The 24,030-nt window shown below is 58.1% G+C and overlaps 1 protein-coding gene across 1 annotated transcript; it reads left to right on the top strand.

The window, feature by feature from the left end:
- Window positions 1-12,824: 12,824 nt before the first annotated feature.
- SHOX (short stature homeobox) lies at window positions 12,825-22,486 on the top strand. Its single transcript, XM_027609101.1, has 5 exons — window positions 12,825-13,110; window positions 16,380-16,588; window positions 20,509-20,566; window positions 20,673-20,761; window positions 22,241-22,486. The coding sequence occupies exons 1-5, from the start codon at window positions 12,825-12,827 to the stop codon at window positions 22,484-22,486; spliced, it is 888 nt and encodes a 295-aa protein (XP_027464902.1).
- Window positions 22,487-24,030: the final 1,544 nt, after the last annotated feature.

Here is a 24,030-nt window from a genome sequence, read left to right as displayed (position 1 = left end):
TGCACGCTCTCTCTCTCTCCAATAAATAATTAACTCTTAAAAAAAAAAGAATGGTTAATTGCTAGTGTAGTAGAAACAGCTTGAAGTGGAATTCCACTCTGTAAATAGAGTCTAGCTGTTTGTATAGCTGAACGGGGCATCTGGTCCCTGCCACAGGGTTCACTCGACATCCTGAACTTTTTCAACTCAACCAGAAGCAAAGCAAATTGCAAGGAATCTGGAAAGTATGTTGGAAAAACACAGGAGGCTGTCTCTTCCGGAATGTGGTGAAATTTGATTGGAGGGGATGGTTATGTGAACACGGTAAATTGAAAGAGTTCATCAAAACTCAGAAGCTCCCGAAGGCTCCCGGTTTGTCAGACAAGCTAAAACAGCTCCTTACTGTCCCTCAGCTGCTTCAGCCACTCTGCTGACCACAGACTATGACCTTCAGAGTGACTTTGTGGTGAATTTAAAAATAGGAGAAGGCCCAACGCCAACCCATGCCTCCAGAGCACCTGTTGCTTGTAACAGGCACCTCTTTTGACTTAATTATGACATCGGTCAAGGGGCGGAAAAACAGGATGGTTGTGTGGACACAACAGGCAAATGCAATGCTAAGGATTCCTTTGTGAATAAAGAGTTACGATTCTTAACGTGTGTTTTTGGAACTCACTTAAAGCATTCCTCATTTATTCATGGCTGCTTCCTGCCTCTTCTGTTTCTTACGCAGAACTCCCCCAACACGGCAACCATTTCCTCATATTATAACCTGAGGTGCCACTGAGTCACAGAGCTCCACCGGGTCATAGAACCCCATCACGTCTCTGACTGCGTCTGTAGATGGGGCTGTGTGTTCACCTCCAGCTCCCCTTAAGACATGGCCCTGCCAAGGTCACATTTGTCTTCAGGGCCAATCTTCCCTTCTCCAAATGAGGGGGGAAATCCTAAAATGTATGCAATCAACAGACTTTTCCTCATGCAGTGCTTAGTTTTTAATTTGCATGCAGAGAATGCTTTTGAGCCAAGGGGCTCGCACATGCCTTTGGGGTGGATGAGTTCGTAGCAGGTGTCAGAAGATTTGCGAAATGGTCTCTGCTGGTGTTTGGGACACAGGGAAAGATCATATGGTCGAAGGTCTTCAAAACTTTGGCTATGGGAGGGGAACAAGGAGTTGAAAAACCATGGATCTGAAACCTACGTCTCCTTTCCTCATGCGCATTCTTGCACAAACTCCTCGAGCTCACAGAAAGAATCCTGAGCATGTCAGAAGGATGGGATTCAGGCAATCCCTTCATTGTCCCATATCCATGAAGATATTCATACAGTTTTACCCTTCTATTCCACTAACGTGTGGATTGCATTGATTGATTCCCCCCCCCCAAGATTTTATTTATTTATTTGAGAGAGAGAGAGACAGAGCATGAGAGGGAGGAGGGTCAGAGGAAGAAGCAGACTCCCCATTGAGCAGGGACCTCCCTGCGGGACTCAGTCCCGGGACTCCAGGATCATGACCTGAGCCGAAGGCAGTCGCTTAACCAACTGAGCCACTGGGCGCCCAACATTGACTGACTTTGAAATGTCAGTTCAACCTTGAGTTTCTGGGAGCAACCCCTCTTGGCCATGGCGCGTTTTTCTTTTAATATATGTACTTGTGGATTCATTTTGCTAATAGTCTGTTAGGAATTTCTGTCTGTGTTCATGGCAGATATTGGTCTATCATTTTCCTTTGTTGTAATATGTTTTGTCTGGGTTTGGTTGTCAGAGTAAGACAAGACACATAGAATGAGTTAGCAAGCGACCACATCCCCCCCCCCCCACATTTTATTGCTGAAAGGGTTTGTGAAGGAGTGGTCGTTTTTCCCCACCTGGTAGAATTCGCTAACCCATTTGAGCCTGGATATTTCTCGGTGGTCAGGCTATTCATTACAACCGCAATTTCTATATGACATATATAAGACTACTGGTGTCTTCTATTTGTGTGTGTGTGTGTGTGTGTGTGTGTGTGTGTGTGTGTGTGTGTGTAAGCTTTAGCAATGTATGTCTTCCAAGGAATTTGTTTCAGGGTTGTTGAGTTCATTAGTATATAGTTGTTGATAATATTCCCTTGGTACCCTTCTGATGTTGATTTGGAATTTCCTCCTTCATAAAATACTTTGTTCCAGAACCTTCCTCTCTTGGTTTCCCTCCCACCTCAGAAATGACTTCCTCCTGGTTTCTTGGCTTTGCTACCTCAGGACCCTCTACCAACCTAAGTCCAGAGTGACTCAGGGTCAGTGATGCACCTGTCTCCAGGTGCCTCTCTGCTTGGGGGATCTCGTCTATACCGATGGCTTCCCCTGGTGATTCCCGAATGAATGGAATATCTCGAGCTGTTTTTCCTTCCTGAGCCCAGACTCACCAATCCAATGGGCTACTCAACATGTCCCAGGTCTAGTGGGTATCACAGACTAAGCCCCAGACAGGCAACAAATGACCTCTAAAATTTCCTTCCATGCCCTCTGCCATTTTGGTAAATGGCACACCATTTGTGGTTGGGTGCCATGAGCTTGTCCCAGCCAGAGCCCTCCATGTGGTTCTTTCTTTTATGCCTTATTTTCAATCACAAGCAAGTCCTGTTGGTTCTACTTCCAAACCTGACTGATTCCCACCATCTCCCCTGCTCCCCACTTGTCCGGGCCACCGTCAACCCTCACCTAGATGTCAGCAGCCCCTTCCTGGCTGGTGACCTCCATTCCTCCACCCTCGCTCCCCTTTTGTCTACTGTCCACAGAGCAGCCGGGGAGGGACATGGGACATGGCTGTTGAAACACACACCAGCCCTCCCACCACAAATCCTCCAAGGCTTCCCTTCTAGCTCACACAAGCCCAAAGCCCTCACCTTATAAGACCCTTTGCAGCTCGCTCTTGCAGACCATCCTCCGGCACTCCCTCGTCCACTCTACTTTGTCCTCCTGCGATGTCTCGACATGACAGATTGATGTCATCTTTGTCCTTGTTCTGTCTGCTTGGAATGTCCTTTCCCCACAGGGACTCCTCCACACCTTTCCATTTCTGAAAATATCTCCCTTGACCCTCTTCCTTAAGGAGCTCCCCCACCCTGGAGACTCTCTGATTCCTAGCCTTTCGGTGTACTTCTCTCCACGTGAAATTAAATCAGATTTTAAAATTCATGCCTCTGTTTCCTGTCTGTGTTCCCCCAACAATTGTGAGCTCCATGAGAATGGGGAATGTGCCTGATTTACCTCTGTACCCCAGCATCTGGCATATGTGCATTGCTTTATAAATGCATGGATTCATTTCTTGTTGCTCCTACAATGAGCCATCCTTTCAAACAGTCCCATCCATTATCCCAAGGTTGTGTTGGGTCCGAAATCCGGGCACAATGTGGGTGGCTCGGCTGTGTCTTCTGCTCAGCGCCTTCCAAGGCCAAAATCAAGGAGTTGACTCCGGTGGGCTCTTATCAGGGGCTCTGTGGAAGAATCTGCTTTTTTCAAAGCTCGTTCAGGTTTTTCAGCTAAATTTAGCTATTTGGGGATTGTAGGAGTGGCAGCTCTTCTTTGCGGACTGTTGGCCAGGGCTGGTCTTCATTCTTGAGACTCACCTGCATTCTGGTCACCTTCTATGATGTCCCCTCCAGCAATGGGCAGGCGTAATCCGTCTCACATTTGGAATTTCTCTGACTCCAGCCAGAGAAAACTCTGCTTCTGAAGAGTCCATGTGATTAGACGGGGCCCACCCAGATGATGCAGGATTGCATCCCCTTCTCATGGTCCGTGAAGTCACATCTGTGAAGTCCCTTTTGCCGTGTGAGGGTGTGGACGTCTGTGGGTGGGGGGCACAGCTCTGCCTACCACAGTGCTCACTGAGTACTTGCTGACAACAGAAAGAATCCATACAGAGCATCTTTTCTTCAAAGACGTGCTCCAGGGGGCAGGTCTGAAGCCAGCGTGGGGGGAGTGGTCAGAGGAAGGGACTGATTTCTTCCCCACTTTGGAGACGTGATCATTGTCCCCGTGAGTTCAGCTGGAAAGAAAGGGTCTTACTGGTGCCACTCTGAACATTGTTGCAGAATGAAGTGTTGTCAAAATCACCCTTCCCCCCGGCCGGGGACCCGATGCGTGCTGCTGAAGGGTGGGTGTGGGCTGATGTGGGCACCCCTTGACCTCCTCCTGATGAAGGAGACAGCCCTGGCCTCTGAGTTGTCCTCCAGTGTTTACCAGGTGTACCTGTGGCCTTGGGGATGCCCTAAGCAAGTCCCGCTCTGGGCCTCTCTGTTACAACCTCTCCAATGTCAGGAAGACAGGGTCCAGAAACATGCCAAAGGGAGGCACCTCTGGTGACCTGAACCAGCCTGGTTGTACCATGAAGCCACTGAAATGCTGGGGGTCCACATGCGTGCCCAAAGCCCCTTGCCTTCCCTTCCTCTCCCTTCTGCTCTTGGGAACCCCTCCTCACCTGTAACCCCCAAAGCTGGCTTTCTAGTCCTCACGCAAACCCCAGACCACAGGGAGCACCCTGGCATTACAGAATTGGGTGGGTGGGGCTTTTTCCATGCCCAGATCCCACCATCACCTTGGCATCTGTTTGCCTCGCCTGGGACCTGCTCCCTCCCATCCTGAGAACCAAGGCTGAAGGTGGAGCAGACCCAGGTGGGCGCGAGCCAGCCTCCACCTATTGGCAGGTGTCAGTGGTTAAGGGGTCTCCTTTGGGGGCCAGAGACCGACACAGAGATGGGTGAATGAAGGAATGAACGAAGGCAACACAGGCCAGGCCCCCGCCCGCCACGGAGGGAAGACCCAGCTCCCCACACACCCCAAGCCTTCTGGGCTGGGAGGAGCCTCGGGGCCATTTTGGAGGCAGCTACCTTCCTCACTTAGGCCCCCAGGCCCCCAGCCGGGGGTGCGACGCAGCAGGACCCACGCCCAAGCCTTCAAGTGCAGAAATGGGGACCTGGCTTCGTCTGCCCAAGGGGCTGAGTCCTGCGTCCGCGGGGATCCTGCGCAAGACAACGCCCCCTCCCCCTCGGACCCTCGCGATCCGCCCAGCCCTCCCGGCCTCCCTCCCTGCGCTGCTCCGGGGTGGAGACGCCGCGCCTCCTTCCTCCGAAACCCGCGCCTACGGAGAGGCCTTGGGCTCGCGCTCCCTTCCCCCACCCCGGCGCGCCCCCTCCCCCGCGCGGGGCCGGCTCTGTTGGCGAGGAGGGGGCGGTGCTGAGCGCCGAGGTGGGCTCCTGGCGGGTGTCCAGCCGGGTCTAGCCCCAAGCTTCGCCTCAGGCCAGGAGGCTGAGCCGCGGGTGGAAGGGCCATTGGCGGGGAGCGGGGCACGTCCCTCCCCCCCCCCCCGTTGCCCCAGGGCCCCTCCCCCGCACTCGGACCTGGCGTGTGCCTCCGCTACCCAATTAGCCAAGCGGCGCCGGGACCCCTACGCCCCCACATCCCTGCGCCTCCCGCTCCTTCCTTCGCCCCCTCCGGCCTCAAGACACCCGGTGCTCTGCCCTACCCTGCTTCTCCAGTGGCCAGCAAACTCTCCAGGTCCCGCAGGGCCGGGGGGCACACCCCTGGCCCCCCACAGGCAACCCCGGGCGGTCAGCCTGACGCCTGCTTAGTGGGGGTGGGTGCTTAGGCCCGGGGGGGGGGGGTGGCACAGGCCCCGTCCCCACCAAGGCCCTGCTGAGTGGTAAGCCCAGCAGTCGGGGAGGAGGGCGACCCTTGGGTGGTGGCCCAGCGGCGAGGAATGGCAGTCCAGCTGTGTGACAGTGAGCTGGGGGGCCAGTGTGGGGGGGGGCAGTGTGGGGGGGGGGCCGAGAACAAGCTGGGTGACCGACTTATGAGTCAATCGTGGAGTGAGGTTGCTTCGGGACCCCAGGGGCGTAGGCGCTTCCATGCTGGGTAGCTAGGCCGGCCCCAGAGCAGCCCTGGGGGGCCCCCAGTGCCCCCACGCGCATACACCCAGACGACCTGTCTTTCCTGAACGCGCGGCGGTTGGCACGTGAACTTCGGCCTGCGTCCCGAGGGGGGATATTCGGTACCACCGCAGCCCCAGGAGGTGGAGGACTGAAGGGCCTTTCTTCGGCACAAATTGGCCAATTAATTAATGCTTGCCTTCTAGAGGGTGGAGGTTCCTTGCCTGGACTAGTTTTCTAAGGACAGGGCATAGAGCAGTCGATGGCCAGTGGGGAGCATCCTCCCTGGAGCGAAAGGGTCGCGCGTGTGCGGATCCCAGTATCTTCTTCGGAGCTGGGGACAGTCGCAGTCTGTGGAACGTTTTGCAAACTTCGGGCAGGTGGACGCGGTCCGGGAGCCGCGGCCTTGTCTGCTGACGCTGACTACACAAATGAGTTATGTCCCCTCCCCCGCTCCCGGGGACGCTGCGCAGAGCCTGAGCAGGGCGTGGGCACCGGGCCAGGACCGCCCGCGGGGACAGCGCCCTGTGCGCGCTGCTTGCGCCCGGGGGAGGCCTGGGGCCCAGCGTCCGCGCTGGGCCACGCGGGTGCGAGTAACTGTTTGCAGAAGGTCCCGGCCCAGGGGCTGCTAACTTCCGGGAAAAAAAAAAAAGTCTCTCTCCACGGCTGTGGGCATGAGATGTATTCATTCCTTTCAGGTGCATTTTGGACTTGGAAAGAAAAGGAAAAAGATTTTGAGCCCATTTGGGGTGGAGCTGATTTCAAAGCCCTGGCTAGCCTCTGTGTAAAAGGAAGGTCCATCCAGGTTGAGGGGAGGGGGGCGCAGGCAGGGGGGAGATAGGACTCACTCTTCTCCTGTCGTCTCTCTTGGAGGCCCTATGCCAGAAATGAGAGTGAAAATCAAAATACACGCCCAAGATTTATTCCTGGAACATTAATTACCGCAGAAACTGCTCCCTGCCAAGGGCTTAATGTATTCATCACGAAGGAGACTGCCGCATTGTTTGTTTAACAGTGGTCTCCAGAAAATGGCCCTCTTTAGATGTCCTTCGTGGTAAACTGCTTTGCTCCCTGAAAAGAAAATAATGTTTTTCTTAAATAAAACATAGAGCAAGGGTCTTGTGATTAAACCTGAAAGCAAAGAGTTTTAATGTCCACCATATGTTACAAAGTACATGGGGAAGAAATAATAATAATAATAAAAAAGCCCACAGAAAGCAAACAGCATTCCCTGTTGGGATATGTATTGTTAAACATGCATTTTTGCAATGAGCGCTATTTTGGAAATCTCCCCCACCCCAAAAAAATAAATCCTGGGGTCTTGTAGCAAAAGTGAGACAAATTGGGGAAAACACACACACACACACACACACACACACACACACACCCATTACCAAAAGTACATTTTCTGGGTGGGCCCTCGGAAGCACAGAGACAGCCTCCCCTCTGGAGAGGAGAGAGCAAATCCGGCCTCACGGCAACCTTTATTAATATTATACACGTCGCATTTGTGGACAGAATCAATCTTATCCATTCACAAGCTGGATTAACAGAGCCCACCGTAATGAAAATCTATTAGCCTCGAGTTTGAAACACGGATGTTTGTGTAAATCAATAAACACCATAGGACGGAATACAAACGCAGGTTTCTAAATTTAAAAGGGAGAAGTGGGGGAAAAAATAAGGAGCCTCTCTATGAAGTGTGTTTGCACATCTGTAAAATCCTGCACTTCTGATCGATACTTATAAATATTTAATGTGTGGGGAGGGGTTCATTGTTGTTTAAAAGGCTGGTTCTTCAGCGAAAACCATTAACACCCCCTCCCTTCTTATTATTAATAGAAATTGTCTTCCGAATTAAGTGCTGAGAAAGTAGGCCGGCCAGGCTGAAGACGCACTCCTTGAAATATGCTTCCTCCGTGTCCTGGGAACCAAGGATGAACCCGGGGGGTCCTAAGGTGACGGGGTGTGGGGAAGAGGGTCTGGCCGGCGGTCCCCCGCCCTCCCACTGGGGGTGGGGGCCCTAGACACCGCGAACGCTGCTCAGCTATTAAGAGCTAAGAGCATGAAGTTTGACTTAAGGTAAATACATTCCGATCGGGAAGACCTGCGTTTTCTGGACTCTAAGTGAAAAAATTCAAGCCATACCTTTTAGGAAGGAAGTAAATGAAATACTAAATATCTGAATATTCCTAACCTCCTTCCCCCTGGCATTGTAAGTGTAAGAGAACAGGAGAGAGCCGTGAACAGCACCGTCCACTTATTAAAATGTACCTATTTGGCGCACCGAAAGGTCGTTCGGTAAAATCGGAAAATGCCCATGTCCCTGTCCTCCCGCTGTCTTTAGTCTGCCCCTGAGGTCTGTCCGCACCTGCCATGCCCCAGAAGGGGCCTGGCGGCACATGGCACCGTGGTTACGGGGGTCAGCTGTGTCCACAGCGTCTCCTCCTAGGTGTCTGGGAGACTGGGGCTGGACATCCAAGCTTACGCACCCTGCCTTGCAGATCGGGGTCCCTGGTGGGTACAACAGCTAAGAAGTCTAGTAGCCCCTTTCTTTTCTGCAGTTGGGGAAAAGAGTTGAGAAGAGGAGAAATCCCCCTCACCAGCACCATCACCAATCATCACCACCGGGCCGGGGCCAGCAAGACGCGGAGGGCGAGGCCGGTTTGCTCGGTTTCCTGCTGCTCCTGAGGGGCTTGTGGGAGCTTTCTAGACCTGCCCGGGCCCGGGAGGCCGGCGGGGAGCCTGCCAGGCTGGCCTGAAGTTGAAGAGCTGGGGTAAACTCGGGGTGGGGGTGCTGCACCACCGGCGGCTCCAGCCGCTGCACGCCTGACCTCGAGCTGTCCACGGCCTCGCCCGGGTGCGGGGTCGGCGGAATTCAGGGAGGCCTGATCCGGTAGGAGTGGACCCCGCTCCAGTGCGCAGCTAGCGGGGAGGAGGGAGCCCCCACTCTCGGACGAGGGCGCTGGCCTCCCAGGGGCGGACCCCCCGTTCGTGCGGGCGGGTGGGCGGGCTGAGAACCGCTCCAGCTCCCGGGGTGGCCACGCTCTCTTCTCGCTCACGGGTGGGAGGCTGGCGCGGATGGGACAGTGTCGGGGGACTTGGGCCAACAGACACCACCGGTGGAGGCCCAAGCCTCCAAGCTGCAGGAGCTGACCCTCGTGTTAGTGACCCTTCAAGCTCCTCCCGGTTGGCCAGGACCCTTCATCCAGAGTACAAGGTCTCCTGGCATTTTTATTTACTTGTATTGCGTTTTGTTTCCTCGTGCTTCCGCGGCTGGAACATGATGGAAACGGCGCGCAGTAGAGGAGCGGGTCAGGCATCCACGACCCGGGCAGCCCGCGTCCGCCGGGGTTTCTGGGCCGCGGGGCGCGCGTGCGCGCGCGCGCGCGAGGCAGGCGCAGAGACTCCCGGACGCGAATCCAGGACCCGCGCGAGCTCCACTCGCGGTGTGCGGAGCATTTGGTGAACTCAAACTTCGGAAATTCTCTTTTCTTCCAGAAACCAGATCCCTCTCCTCTGCTCCCTCCTGCCACCCTCACGACTTCTTTTGTGTTGTTGTCAAGGAAAGAGATGGGCTTTCGTTTCTATCCACAAACTTCCCTGAAACCCGTTTCTTCTTTCAGACTTGGGGGGGGGGGAATGCACTGCACACTTGAAAGCATCCACATTCTCACAAGACATGTTGGGATTTTAAGAAGTCTGTTCTCTCCTCTGTTCTTGGTGCTCCTTCTTTCTGGGAGAAGCTCTCTAGAAGCTCAGACAAGCTCCCCTTATGCGGAGGCCCCAGCCAGCCCGGGAGGGTCTGCACCCTCCCCACCGGCCTGCAGTCGCCCGAGCGGAAATGTAAATGTAACATTTCATAAAGTGTGCCCACCCTGCGGCCTCGGGCCATGTCTTGAATTAGCAGAAATATGTGGTGCGAACACTCATTGCCTAGGCTAAAATAGGAGAACTAACTCCACGCTTTGCTGTTTGGGTCTCTGTCTCTAAAGGGGCAATATGTCAAGGAGCCTGGTGCGCTCCTGGCTGGGGAGGGGTGTGGGTTTCAGGGGACTGCGCCCAACGGTCAGACCGAGAGGTTGCCACTTGGCTCCTCATCGACAGAAAGTTTGATTTTGTAAAACGGTGACACTCTTCACGAGCCAGTAGCTCTCAGCAGAGGCAAGGCCTTCCAGGTTGAGAAGAGACGTTAGCGGGGGACTCGGTTTCTTTTCCGAAAGGTTATTTTGAAGCCATTCGTCTGCAGTGGAAGGGGCACCTGAGGTGGAGCTGCAGAGGTGTATGGGGGGTGAGGGGTGGGAGGAGGGTTAGTTTTTCTCGCGTTTAAGGATCTTGAATACCCAGAGTCCCCATCCAGTGCCTTTGCGGACGTTGCAGGAGGGCTGTCAGAAGCTGGTTGGGGCAGGGTTCCCTGTTGGGTAGGGGTGGGACCTGAGGAGGTAGGAGGTGGGGAGCAGCCCTGCAGGGGGTCCTGGGCTGAAGGCTTGCGTCTCAACCCCCTGTCCCCTGCGGAGGGAGCTCAGGCCTTGCAAGGCCCGGGCCCTCGGGGACCCGGGGATTGCTGAGAAGGGACAGGGAAGGTTCTGGGAGGGGTGGGCAGGGTTTCCAGCACTGGGTCCCTGGGGAGCTGTCCTCCCCACCTGGGGCTGGTGGGGGTGGGAGGGGGCTCTGAGGTGGGGAGATGAGAAGAGGACAAGTTCCCTGCCCGCGACAACTGGAGAAAGTTGCCATGGTCCAGAGTGTCGCCCCCACAACCTGCTTCTCTGTGTCTGTCTCTCTCTTCTGCTTCCCTGGGCCCTCACTGTTGGGTCTACCTGGAACAGAGTTCAGCTGGGGGGTGAGGGGTCTGCAGGCCCCCTGGGGTGGCAGGGCTCGGCGGGGGGTGAGGACTGGCAACTCCGGGGCCGCCCGGCGCCCTCACCCCGCACGCTCTGCGCGCCCCGCTCGGGGCGCGAGCCCTCGGCGTTTCCCCCGTCGACCCGCTGCATGCATAATGCATGAGGGGCTATTTGTAATTCTGTGTGATATCTGCGCGCTTCCGCTTTGATTAGAGGGCCGCGGTGACAAAGACCTGTTTGGTAAGTTGGAAGGGCTTCTACGCCTTGCGCTTTTGAAGTCCGAAGGAGGCGGCGGCCTCTGAATTCCCCAGCTCCGGGCCCGCTGCACGCCGGGCAGAGCAGCCTGGGCCACGCGGAGAGGCGCCGGCGCAGAGCTCCCCGAGGAAGGATGGAGGGCGCGGGGCGACAGGAGAAGAAATGGGGGGAAGGAGGGGGAAAGTCAGGAGGGCAGGAAGCAGACAGGGAGGGGAGGAGGGAGGGTCGCGGGGAAGGAGCAGGTCTGCTCCTCCAACTCCGGTCTGCTCCTTCTCCCCGCGTCTGGAGGTTAGGACACCCCCTGCCCCTCCCCAGACCGAGGCCCCCCCCGGCTGAACCCCGAGTGACCGGACGCAGGCCCCACGATGTGCGGAGCAATCGTGCCCCTTCCCTCCCGCCCGCGGAGACGTTCCGCGCTGGACGGAACGCCGGGTACCGCCGAGGGTGGCCCCGATCCTGGGCTCGGATATTGACAAACACTCCGAGCGGGGACTGCCTTCCGAACAGGAAAACGAGCTTCTCCAAAAACCAGCAGCGCCCCCCTCCCCCGCACGCCGCTGCCGAGAGCCGGGTCCCGACTCCCGCGGGGGTGGGAGGGGGGAAGGGGGGGGAGAAGAGACGAGGCGATCTGACAGATAAAAGAGGGGAAAGGGGGGAAAAGTCAACTTTATTTGCAGATGGAAATTTGCAGACAGGACGACATGCTTGACTTCCGGGATTGTAAACCGATTTCGTGTGGCTGCTGAGAAACTGGGTCCTCCTCAGCCTTGGAAAGGGCGCGAGGAAAAGCGTGGCACAACCAGAAATATCTCCATTTCCCCCCAAATAAATATCGTAGACACCAGGTTCCCTGCGCGGCTCTAGAGAAGGCTGCCTGGGCGCCCAGAGGACCGCTGTTTACAAACCAGGTCTCTCTCCGCGCCAGCCGTGGCTGTCTCCGAGTCCGGACCCCCCGCGCTCCGGGCGCACGCGGCCCGGCCGCGTCCCCGTGCCCGGCCTCCGCGGCGCCGGCCCCTCCGAGGTCTGCGAGCCGCTTTTCGCCGCCGCCGCCGCCGCCGAGGTTCCGGCGTCCACGCTCGGGTACACGCGGGCCCCGTTCCTCCCCCTTTCGGGGTCCTCGAGCTGTTTACTGGTCACACCGTGCGCACCCGCTCCAACCGCTCGCTCCGCGGGCCGCGCCGCCAGGTCCGGCCCGCAATCCAACCACATCTCCGCGTTGCAGCCGATTCTCGTCTGTGGATCGCGCGTCACCGTCGCCGGGGGTCCCCTCGGCGTCTCTCCCGGCACTGCAGCGCGCGCGGACCGACACATCCTGCGGAGACAGGTTCCCCGGCGCGGGGCTGGCTGTTCTCCTGGCCGCGCGGGCCGGCGAGGACCGCCTCACCATCGATAAACTCCTCCTCGAGTTTGGTTTCCGCCAGGCATTGAGGGAATGCGGGTACCTGTTTGGGGCGCGGGCGCCTGCGCCCGCTGGCGCGCGCGCGCGCTCTCTCCCTTCAAAAAAATTGGATCTTTACCTCTCCGCACCAAGGTGCTCAGACGCCCAACAGTGATGAAATGAACAGAAAGCCAATTGCCGGACTGGAGGTGGGGGAGAGATAGCATCTCTGCGTGCGCCCGCCGCCGAGCCAGGAGCCGTAATTGCTGCAGACAGGGAGCGCTGGGGGTTGGGCGGACGTGGCCGTGTATAAATAGTGAGATCTCAAATTGAAAGGCATAAATAACAGCAGGAAGGATCTACCCTCACACGGACAAGTCCTCTCCGCGCGGGGAGGCGTGCGGACCACAGCCCGGCTCCCAGCCAGCCCCGCCGAGCCCCGCGGACCCCGCAGCCCCGCGCAGCCATGGAGGAACTCACGGCTTTTGTATCCAAATCTTTTGACCAGAAAAGCAAGGAGAGTAGCGGCGGCGGCGGCGGCGGCGGCGGCGGCGGCGCCAAGAAAGATTCGATCACATACAGGGAAGTTTTGGAGAGCGGACTGGCGCGCTCCCGGGAGCTGGGGAGCTCGGAATCCAGCCTGCAGGACATTACCGAGGGCAGTGGCCACTGTCCGGTGCATCTGTTTAAGGACCACGTGGACAGCGACAAGGACAAACTGAAAGAGTTCGGCACGGGGAGGGCTGCGGAAGGTAAGCTCGCGCCGGACGCCGCTGCGGGCCCCTCCCGGGGCCGGCGTCTCCTAGCCACCGAGCCTGCCCGCCTGGCCCTCGCTCCGCGCGCGGGGAGGCCCCGGGCGCCGCGGCTCGCTCAGAATTCCACCCCGAACTCTGCATTTACGGCCGCGCTCGGACGGAAAGGCCCCGGCAACCCATCGCCAGTCTTTGCGTAAGAAAGAAAGGAAACGCGGACCCGGGAAGGGAGGCCAGGGGGGCCAAGGATGAGCAGGGGCTGGGGCCAAGCGCTCCTTGAGGACTGGCTTTCCCTGGGCGTTGGCACAGGACGTCGCAGCGGGAACTTTCCCGGGTTGGGGTCCATCGGGCGGATGTGCCTGAAAACCCAGGCCGGCTGTAGGGGCTGTTGGGCGCGTTGCCTGTCTGCGGGCCTGAGTCGGCTCCCCGGTGCGCGCGAGGAGAGGTCCACACGCATCTCTCGCAGCGCCCACCGCCTCCCCGCGTCCCGAGCGGTTGAAACGGGCAGGCGTTGAGGACGTGCTGGCCGGTGGGCTCGGAGCTAACGCGCGCAGTCGCCTCTCCTGCCTGCCGAATCCTCTCCGCGCTGTTTCCTCTTAGGGAAAACTTTCCCCTTGAACCTTGAGACTTGATCTGGGCTGACGCGGACCTCTAAATTAAAACCACTCCCGCGCCCACAGGTGGCCAGGGTCTGGACGCGAAGTGAGGGGCCCCGGGAAGCTCGTGGTGGGGCGCGCTCGGCCGCCGGACCCCAGGCTGTCAGAACGCAGCCGGCCCTGCGGCGGGAGGACGGCGCGTCCTGGGCCTGGGCCTCCTTCCTTTGGAGATAACGTTCGCCGCGGTTCGCCCGGTTGCTGAATCGGGGGGCGGGCGGGGGGGGGGACACGGCAAGTTTATGGTGTCTCTCCCAGCTGGGCAGGGGTAATCCCAACCCCGGGGATCTCTGAGCAAACAGGGCAACCAGCAGCGGTAAATCAGAGGCATAAAATGGGCTGGATTTCTCAGGGGGCACAGTTTGAAACTGCTCGGAATGTCTATTTTTCATTACAAAGAGGAAATACGGAGCCTTACCATTCGCCTCCGCAGGCCCTGTTCCACTCGCTGTCAGCGTGATGGTCCCCCTACAAGTAGACGTCCCCCCCCAACACACCTCCCCCGACCCAGGAAGCCCACTCTCCTGCTCTTTGGGATGCTACACTTGGGGTCTCCGAGTGGCAGAGTCCCAGGCCATGGCCTTGAAACGTTGCTGATGACCCAGATGTCTTTCGGAGGCCTTGACCCGTGGAAGCAGCAAGCTGCCAGAGGCTTACAGATCCGCCCCTGACCGCTGGCCACCCAGGTGGCCTGGGCCGGACCTGTCTTACCTCAGGGTGCCCCCCCTTGGGCACTGCCGGGTACCCCGACTCTATAATTCACACAGAGTTGGCTTTAATGAAGACACAGCTGTCAGCTGGATGTGACTCAGGGCCTACACTGAAGTTCTACATGACAGCACCCAGGGCCGACCTCCGTGGCTCCTGACCGGTTCCCCCCGAGTCCTTCCTAGAGGCCGGGCCCCTCCTTGTCCCGCCTGCCTCCTTTCACCCTGATTGCTGAGGCAGCGGACCCTGGAAAACGGGGCCTCGGAAAGAGAGCGGAGTGCAGTCAGGGCCTTTGAAAAAGGAGAGAACAGAACCGGGTTGCCTCTCAGCTGTGCCTTCCCCTCCCTCGGCTGGGGGAAGACTCCTTGCAGGGCTGAACCCCAGGCTGCATTGGTAAGATGGGAGCCAGATGGAAGTGTGGGAGATCTTGGGGTTCCAGCAGAAGCCCGGAGGTCTTAGGCTCCTGCACAGCGGGTCCCGCGTTGCCGAGGAAGGGACTCTGGATTTTGCAAAGCTTGCCGAGGGTTCTTAAGGACTTTGAAGGCCAGCTTCTCAGCTGGGATCAATCCCTGGGGTCAGACTTCAGAGACAGGGAGGAAGGAAGAGTGGGGGGGGTGCCTCTAGGTCAGGATTTACGACTGGGAAGAAATGGGGTGTTTTTGGAAATGCGATGCTTTCAGGAGGTGGAAGGGAATTTAAAAATCCAAGCTGGGGTTAAGTGCCCAATGCTCAGGGGTCTTGATGCTGCTGAGGAGGCAGACTCAGGACTGGGCTTCTGGTGTGCAGCTCAGGGATCCTGGTTGGGGAGCAGGAGAGCAGGATTACCCCCTCTCCCCACAGCCGCTTTCCGTCTTTCCCTCTTGGTACGTTTCTGGGCTGAGTCATGGAGATCCCTTCTCTGCTTCAGACCTGGTGGCTCTTTGGCTAGAGCCTCCTGAAGGCTAGCCTCTTCTTGACAGCAGGGCACATCGAATTAGGGCGCAGAGATGCTCTGTGCCTGTGCCCAGCAGGTTCCCTGGTGCAGAGAAAGCACCGGGAGACTCAGGCACCCGGGAGGTGCAGCTTCTTACCCGATGCTTGAGCCCCCTCCCGCCAGGAAATAGAGATGCTGTCATCGTTTTTGGACTAAGAAAGTACCACTGTTGGTGCCCTGGTGGGTTGTGTGCCGCACCGCGTGTGAATATATGTGTAACAGAGAGAGTGAGAGAGACCGTAAAGAGGGTGTCTTGCACCGTTGCACCCCCCCCAGACACCATGCTGTGCCTTAGGATCTGAGTTTTGCTCTCAGAGTCTGAAGAAGAGACCAGGGTGGGGGCCGCGTGCATTCAGCTCCAGGGCCTCCTCCGGAGGGAGGCTCCGACCCGCCTGGCGCGCGGCCCCTGTCCCACTGCGGAGCAGCGGAGGGCAGCGGGGTTCCCGGGCCTGGACCCCAGCGTGGCCTGGGCCCGCCGCACACCCTTCGCGGGGCCCGAAACTCGGGCCACTCTGCCCAAACTTCTTTTGACTTAAAATAATATTTAACACCCCACTCCCGAGAGGCGGGGGGGGGGGGGGAGAAGGGTAGGGTATGTCAATATGTCAAGAGGCAAAGTGGAAAAATTAAGGAAACCATGGCGAGACTAGGCCAAGAAACACGGCGCCGCCAACGCCCGAGTTATTACCAAAGAGCGTGTGTTCCCCTGGAGGCCGCTTTATCGACTTGACGCAGCCCCGCCGTCAGGGCGCCTTTGCCGCCGGGGCCCCTTGCTCCGCAGGCACACACTTGGATTTTAGCAGCGTGGCGCAAAAGCCTGCACCGCGGGCCTCTTTCTCGGGCGCACGGCCCCGCGGGCCCTGGCAGGCAGGGACGGGCAGGGCGCTGTGGGGGAGCCCTGCGCCCTCAGCCCTGTGCCCTCGGCCCGCCCGCAGGTATCTACGAGTGCAAGGAGAAGCGCGACGACGTGAAGTCGGAGGACGAAGACGGCCAGACGAAGCTGAAACAGAGGCGCAGTCGCACCAACTTCACGCTCGAGCAGCTCAACGAGCTGGAGCGGCTCTTCGACGAGACCCACTACCCTGACGCCTTCATGCGCGAGGAGCTCAGCCAGCGCCTGGGGCTCTCGGAGGCGCGCGTGCAGGTAGGAGCGCGCGGGGCCGGCCCCCGCCACCCGGGCCTCGCCGGGCCCCCCGAGCGAGCGCGGCAGCTCGGCCCGGGCTGCAGGCCCCTTCCCGGAGTGCGGGGAGACTGGGAGCGGGTTGGCGCGCCGGGCCTTTCGGGTGCGGCCCTCGCAGGCGGGTCGCTCGGTTCGTACGAAGGGCGAGGGCCCTGCCTGAGCGGGCGTCCCTCCACGTCTAGGTGGTCGGGAATTGGGATGCCTGTTCACCCCTGTCCGCTGGTTCTGTTCCTCTCCTCCTCCGTGCCGAGGCCCTCAGCCCCCTCCCTCCCACTCCCGGGAGGGAAGGCGAGGGGCGAGGCGGGGGGAGTCGCGCACACTGGGCGTCTTGATGAGCGCGGCTGCGGCCCGCGCGGGGCCGGATTAGCCTGGGCGCGCGGGGTGCGGGGCGGCGCGGGCGCATGAATTCATGATGCCCCATCTGGCGAGCCACTGTCGGAGGGGGACCCTGGGCGTGCACAGCACGTGCGCGGGAGGGACGCCCTGGCAAGCCTTTCCCGGGCATGAGGAACGTTCCCTTAAATTTATTAATGCATTAATGGGTGGCAAAGATCGGCTTCCAGCTCGCTTCCTCCGGGATGGTGCAGTTCCCGCCTGGGAGGTCGGGCCTGGAAGCTCCCCGTCCTTACTCACGGCTCGGAGCAGGATAGCAGCGCCAGGGAGAGAAGGAAAGGGGGTCAGCATCCCCGGGCTCTGGGGACCGGTTTTAAATAAACGGAATTAATATTGTCAAGCGGGGAGGGGGGTGGCCGTGAAAAGCCCAGCGCTTTGAAGGCCCGGGTTTCCCGCTGCTTAGAAGATCAACACATTCAAACACCACTCCCCTCCCACCCCCAGTTGACTTAGGAAACGAAAACACAAACGTGTGTTATAGATCGTGTTTTACGAAATTTTTAATTTGAAAAACATTTTTTTTTTTTTTTTTTTGGATCCCAGCCCCCTTTCCATCTTCCCGTGCGGCTGCCGTAAATAATAGGCTTTCTTAGGTTGAAATGCAATATTCCGCAGCCTTGTTCAGCTCTTGTCCGCAGAGCCAGCCGACACAGAATCTTGCTGCAAGGTGGGACACTTCCCCCCCTCCCGCGCCCACAGGGTAGCCCTGGCCAACGTCTTCCCTGAGGGTCCAGGCGGATGGGTCATCTGTGGCCCCAGCGAAGGGAGGTGGCTGAGGCTGAGGGTGTCTTTTCCGGCTGGCCACCCTTCTCGTGGAAGATGGATGGGGCTGCACCGTATAAATTAATGAAAAGATTAAACTTTCGCTGAAGGGGACATCAACTTTTATGTCATCTTCCCAGTGTCTTTCTGCCTGGGATCTGTAATATCTCCCAGGCCTTGATGTACTGTTTCTATAAAAATAAATTACTTCTAATTTAATTGTACACTATTTCTTTCACCAGTCTATTACAGAGTAACACCTTAGCAGGAGGGACGGAGTGGCAGGAAATTGGTTCTTGGGTGCTTGCAGATCTTGAGAAAGCCCTAAAATATCAAGGGGGGGTGAGGACGGGGGTGGGGGACAGAGACGCGAGCGGCCCTATCCATCCAGAGGTGAATTAAAATTTAACGACTGTAAATAATAATAAAAACAAACATGGGAATAGAATAGAAGAAATCATTTTCTTTTGGCCACGGGGATGAGAATCGCATGGTAAAGGGGTGGCAGAGGGGCTCATAAAAATCAATTAGTTAAAATGAATGGGTCATCCCACAGAAGGTGCGGAGGTCTGGGGGGGTGGCGGGAGCAGGGGGGCAAGAAGGGACTCTGGTTTTATTCCTGTCTCCGAAGTGTTCGGTAATCCTTTTCGGTACAGCCCGTCCTGTGTTGTTAAAGGATAGAGTTTCAATTTAGTGTGGAAATTTGCTGTAAATAAATTGGGGATCCTATGGAAACTGGTCCTTATTAACCTTTTATTTTTACTGTCACTGTGGCACCTCATATCATGCAGCTGTCAGGGTTATAATGGAAAGTTATGAGACCACAGTGAGGAGCACGAGGTAATTTAATTACTACAAATATCTTTGGGTTTATGGTGCAGAGCTAAATTAAATGTCATTATTCACTGTCTGTAATGGAAATCAAAAAGAAATCAGATTACACCATTTGTGAAAGAAATCAGTGAGTGGCCCTTAATGAAGATATAACCGCTTAACCAGTGTACTGCGCTTTACTTAGCATATTCAGGACTAATTGGAATTGATCGTGAATCACCCCAAGACTGATTTATTATGGCTTTGCGCACTGGCTAATTCATCACTTTTATTCTTCATAATCGCATTGCCCCCCCAACCCCCCCACACACCCCCACCACACGACGGCGCTGAAAGGAAAGTGAGCTTTGCTTTCCAGATTTCAAGAGGATTCTGTTTTTGAAAAATGCCCTTCCAGGGCACAGAGTTTGCTCTCCTGAGGACTGGGTCCGACCCCGAGGAGAGGGAGGAACTCAGGACAGGGTCCAAAGGGGTCCAGTTCGACCAGGGGTGGTGGTGGTGCCGGGTGTGGGGGGGGGAGTTGGACGTGGAAGTTTGTTGTGTGTGTGGGGAGGAGAGGAGGAATGTCAGTAAAGGCTTTGCAAATGCAAGGGAAGGTTTGTGGACTTGGACTCGGGGGCAGAGGGAGAGGGGTGACAATTTGGGGATTACTTTTCAGGGGAACAAGCTTAAACTTTTCCAAGCTCCCTGTAGCTTGTCCGCATGAGCTTTGGAACCTCTGGAAAGCCAGTTCTCACAGGCGGGCGATGGCTCAGCTGTGCATAAAAACCCTCCTCTTAAGAGTCTGGGAAGGAAAAGTTAAGGTTTCTAGTCTCCCGGGTCTGCCGGGTGTGCCGAGGTTTCTCCGTGCGTGGTGGGAGTCTGGCGGGGGCGGGGGGGGGGGGCAGCCCCATGCCCTGCTTGGAGCAGCGGGCCCTCAGGCACCTGGGCAGAGTAGCCCAAGGGAAGGGTTTCTTTGTGCCAATTATTCTACGTGGTCACTGACCACCATCTCGGCCATGAGGGTCAGTGAGAACGGCAGGAGAGCTTCCGGAGGAGAAAACGTTAGGAAAAATTCAGTGGGTAAGAATTTGAAGGGAGGGGCCTCCAGATTTCTCAGGCAAAGCCTGAGGGTGTTCAAGGACCAGAGCTGTCTGGAGGGGAGGGGGAGTGTGTGACCTTGGGGAGCAAGGAGGGGGCTTTTGGGGGGAATCCTGGGCACCCAAATTTTGACATCAGACCTGTGCATCTAGCTGAACTGAGAAGGGTCCCACTGATATCCTTTTTCCAAGAATTAGATTTTTTTTTTTTTTTTAGAGAAGATGGTGCCCGAAGTTATGGGGGTGCCCCGTCCTTTCTGGATCCAGAACGTTCATGACTCCTTAATATTAACGGGGACCCTCCAGGCTTCCGAGGAGGGCATGGAAGTTGCTGGAGTCGGGGTGTCCCAAGTTCGACTGGGGAAGGGGCTGCATTTGAAGCTACTTATCAGCCTGTGTGCCCCCTTCCTTGGCGGCTAAGGTTTCAGAGGAGGAAGGTCAGGCTCTCCCAGGGGCTGGCAGAGTGGAGCAGGGAATGCCCACACTGATCATGGAAAGTTCTCGAATCCGCCCTGCACTCCTTCACTCGATGTGGATGTTGAGGCTCACCTTGGGGACCAGACAGGGCCCAGAAGTGAGTCTGGGAACTCCCAGCTCTAGGTCGCCAGGTATGGTGGGGCTGGGTTGGGAGAGGAGGGGGCGCGGGAGAGGGCTCTATTGCGCCCTGAGTCGCACGGGCCCCTGCGCCTTGGCGCCTTGGGAACCGCGCGCGTCCCCCGCGCCGCCGCGTCTACCGTCGTGGGGGCGAGAAGCCCCAGCTTCTGAGGAGGCCGGCGGGCTCACGGGGCTGCGCGCGTCTGTCTGCTCTGTCCTCAGGTTTGGTTCCAGAACCGACGAGCCAAGTGCCGCAAGCAGGAGAACCAGATGCATAAAGGTGGGTGGTGCGGAGGCTGACAGTGGAGGTGGGCAGCGCGTGCAGCGGCCGCCGGGGTGCGCAGAGGACCCTGGCGGCCTTCCATGGCTCCTTTCTTCCCTTGCAGGCGTTATCCTGGGCACAGCCAGCCACCTGGACGCCTGCAGGGTGGCGCCCTACGTCAACATGGGCGCCCTGCGAATGCCTTTCCAACAGGTAGCCCGTTTTTCTTCCTTCTGAGCCGCGCGCGGGGGCCCGCCACCTCCCCGCCTCCCTGGCGTCCTGTCTCACCCGGCTGCTCCCGCCCCCGCGGAAGAAAGGCTGCCGCTTTTACAAGGGGGCATTTATAGACCCGTTGGCACGTATTAAAATCACGCTGTAAAACTCCAAGACTCACCTTTGGGAGGGCCAGGAGAGAAACCCAAACACAATTTTACAAAAATCGGAGTGAAAAAAAAAAAATCCCACCCACCCAGGCTGCCTGGTTGGGAGTGGAGAGGCGGGGATGCTCGCACTTGGGTGTGAGGCCCTGCGTGTATACCCAAACCCCAGCTGGACTGCCCCATGGCCTCGAGGGGAGGTGTGTGCACCCCGCTGTAGCTGGTGTGTCCACCCCGCTCCCCACCTCACAGCTGGGATCCTGGAGCTCAGGATCTCAGGATCCCCGTGCACAAATCTGTTCTGCGTGGACGTGGGGTGGCTAGGGTGTCAGAAGGCCCCAGGGCCGCACCCTGCTTGGGGCCCTATACTGGTGGATGGTGGAAGCTGCGTGGGGGAGGCCCAGGGTGAGAGCACAGAGCCCACGCGTTCCCTGCCTCGCCCCAGCGCAGGACCTGAGGGTGCTCCCGTTGGGGTCCCAGCGTTGGGGGACGTAGAGCACATACGCTGGGGGAGCAGGGGTGCTCTGGGTGGAGCCGAGGCGTGGCCACCACCGCACCGAGCTGTTTTGCTCCAAGGATCAGGCCTGGGTTTATATTTGGATCCGTGTTTGCTGGGGGCCTCTGCGGCTCAGCTAGGGCATGGGTGGTGGTGGTGGGTCAATGAATAGACACCCGAGACTTAGAGCGGGTGCTCGAGCTTTGTGCTCTTGGACTCAAGGTGCCCAAAGCAGTTAAGGGTGTCCAGGGCATGCGCAGGGGCCCTTTCATTTGGCCTCGCTCACTCCGCGCGCGGAGGGGCGGGGTGCCCTCTTCTGTCCCCGCCCCTGCTCCACTCCTTCCCCAGGGCGGGGCGGTCTTTCCGCATTACAGAACTGCTGCCCCGACTTGGGGTCAGCCATGGGGTCTTTGCTGAAATTCGGCCCTTGGAGCACGGACCCGTCGCCATGCTCCTCATGGATTCAGAGACGCCCCTGGGAGGGCAGTAGTAAAGAGGAGTCCAGAGCCTGCCTCGGGGACATCTCACAGGTTCAGGGAAATTGAGGCTTTCGTGAGGAGGGGATGCTGCGGAGGACACGGGTGTGGGCGCCACAGGGGTGGGTGAGTGTGAGGTCTGTTCCGATTCTCCAGCTCTCCTTGTGCACGGCAGCTAGGGGCCCCGGCGTTCACGGGTGTCCAGAGGACAGTTCCGACTGCCCTGGCTGGTGGAGGCTGGGTGGTGGTCCCCGGGGTGCGGGAAGGGGACTCCCAAGGGTCCGTCGGGGCGGGAAAGCCCCGCTCCTCAGCCGTCCTAACTGTGCCAAGTCTGCCCTCCCAGGTCCAGGCGCAGCTGCAGCTGGAAGGCGTGGCGCACGCGCACCCGCACCTGCATCCACACCTGGCGGCGCACGCGCCCTACCTGATGTTCCCGCCGCCGCCCTTCGGGCTGCCCATCGCGTCGCTGGCCGAGTCGGCCTCGGCCGCCGCTGTCGTGGCCGCTGCCGCCAAGAGCAATAGCAAAAACTCCAGCATCGCCGACCTGCGGCTCAAGGCGCGCAAGCACGCCGAGGCCCTGGGGCTCTGACCCGCCGCCCGGCCCGCGCCCAGCCCCGGCCCCACGACCCCGCCCGCGCTGCGTCCTGCACTCGAATCCTCCGCGCCCTGCGAAGGCCGCACGGACGTCCTGGAGCGAAGGCGCAGGCCCTGGCGCAGCGGCCTCCCCGCCTGGGGCTGCCCGGGGGCCCACCCCTGGCCCAGGGAGGGGGCCTCCCGGGACCTCACGACCCCTGCAGACCCTCGCAGAGACTGTGCGGAAGAGAGCAGGTGACGGTCAGACCAGCCAACCCAGCCCTCGGCCACGCGGTCTGTGCGTCCTGGGACCCTGGGCCACGTGGAGCCCCGCGCGCCCTCCTCTGTTGCCAGCGTTCCTACCCTGTGCATGCGGCCTCTCACACACCTTTCGAAGATCATAGAGTCGATTACACAAGAAGATCTGGGGCTGGTCTCCGCCGAAGATGCCAATTCTTGGTCGCTAACAGTTTTATGCGCTGCCAAGAAGTTGTTTTCATCCGAGGAGGAGGAGGTGCGGGACGGGAATGGATTGCAACGTGGACTTCCCCCTGCCAGACTAGGGGCCCGTGTTCTGCAGCAATAAGGAAAAGCATCTGCGGACCTCGGGACAAGGTGGGGAGGGGGTGGGGGAGACCCCAATCTCCCACGTTGTCACCGTATTTTTTTTAGAGGGGACCTGGATTACGAGCACGGTTTTCATGCACACGTTTGGCCCCCAAAGCACCGAATTTAGGATTCCTTCTTGTGCCATAGAGCAGGTGACTTTATAACTTTTCCAGTATTTGACCCGAATTGACTTTTTTGGGGGGGGGCTGTTTTACAGAATTCAGATGCAAATAACTTGCATAGAGACACAGGGGCGCGTGATTTTAAGGTATAATACTGATGCAGCGTTAAGTTTAGTGAAATGCAATTAAGTGCAGTAAAGTGCAATACTGTAAATGTTATAGATTTAAAGAAAAAATAGCCGTGCACTCTTGGCCCCATCAGCTTCGGACTTGTAAGGGCATTACCTTCTCCTGCATGCTGCGGGCCTGGCCGACTGGGGTCCATCGCCAAAATGATGGGGGGTGGGGTGTAGTGTGCTCTGGATCTGGAGGAGTTGAGGCGTGTGGTATGTGATAAAGCAGGACCCCCGGGGGCAGGGGGGGTGGGGTGGGGGGGGAAAGCCAGGATGTGAAGCCTGTGGCTGAGCTGTTTCTGGGAAAAGAGGCTGACACAGGTGCTCCAGGCTGTGAGTTCTAAGCTCGCGTTTTGTAGTGGTTAGTCTGTTCCAGGTTTGATTTCTTCCTTCTCCCTGCGTCCTCCCCCCGACCCCTGTCCACGGCCCCCACCGATTGTGAAAGCATCAAATAGCATTATTTTCTAGAAGCTGGTGTGGAGTGGGAAACTCGCTGGAAATGACAGAACCAAAGCGTGAGGGTCCCCAGTGATGCCCCTGAGTTGGGGGCAATGTGCTTTGCGTGTAGTGTAGGGGATCCGGGGGGGTGGGGCGCGAGCCGTAGTGCTGGGTTGGTCTACCTCGAAGATGCCACGCCTGTGTTTTTGCCTTAGTCA

Source organism: Zalophus californianus, chromosome X (assembly GCF_009762305.2).
Source record: "Zalophus californianus isolate mZalCal1 chromosome X, mZalCal1.pri.v2, whole genome shotgun sequence".
Lineage (NCBI taxonomy): Eukaryota > Metazoa > Chordata > Mammalia > Carnivora > Otariidae > Zalophus > Zalophus californianus.
The sequence above is the reverse complement of the archived record's forward strand: the minus strand, read 5'-3'. Positions and strand labels throughout refer to the sequence as shown.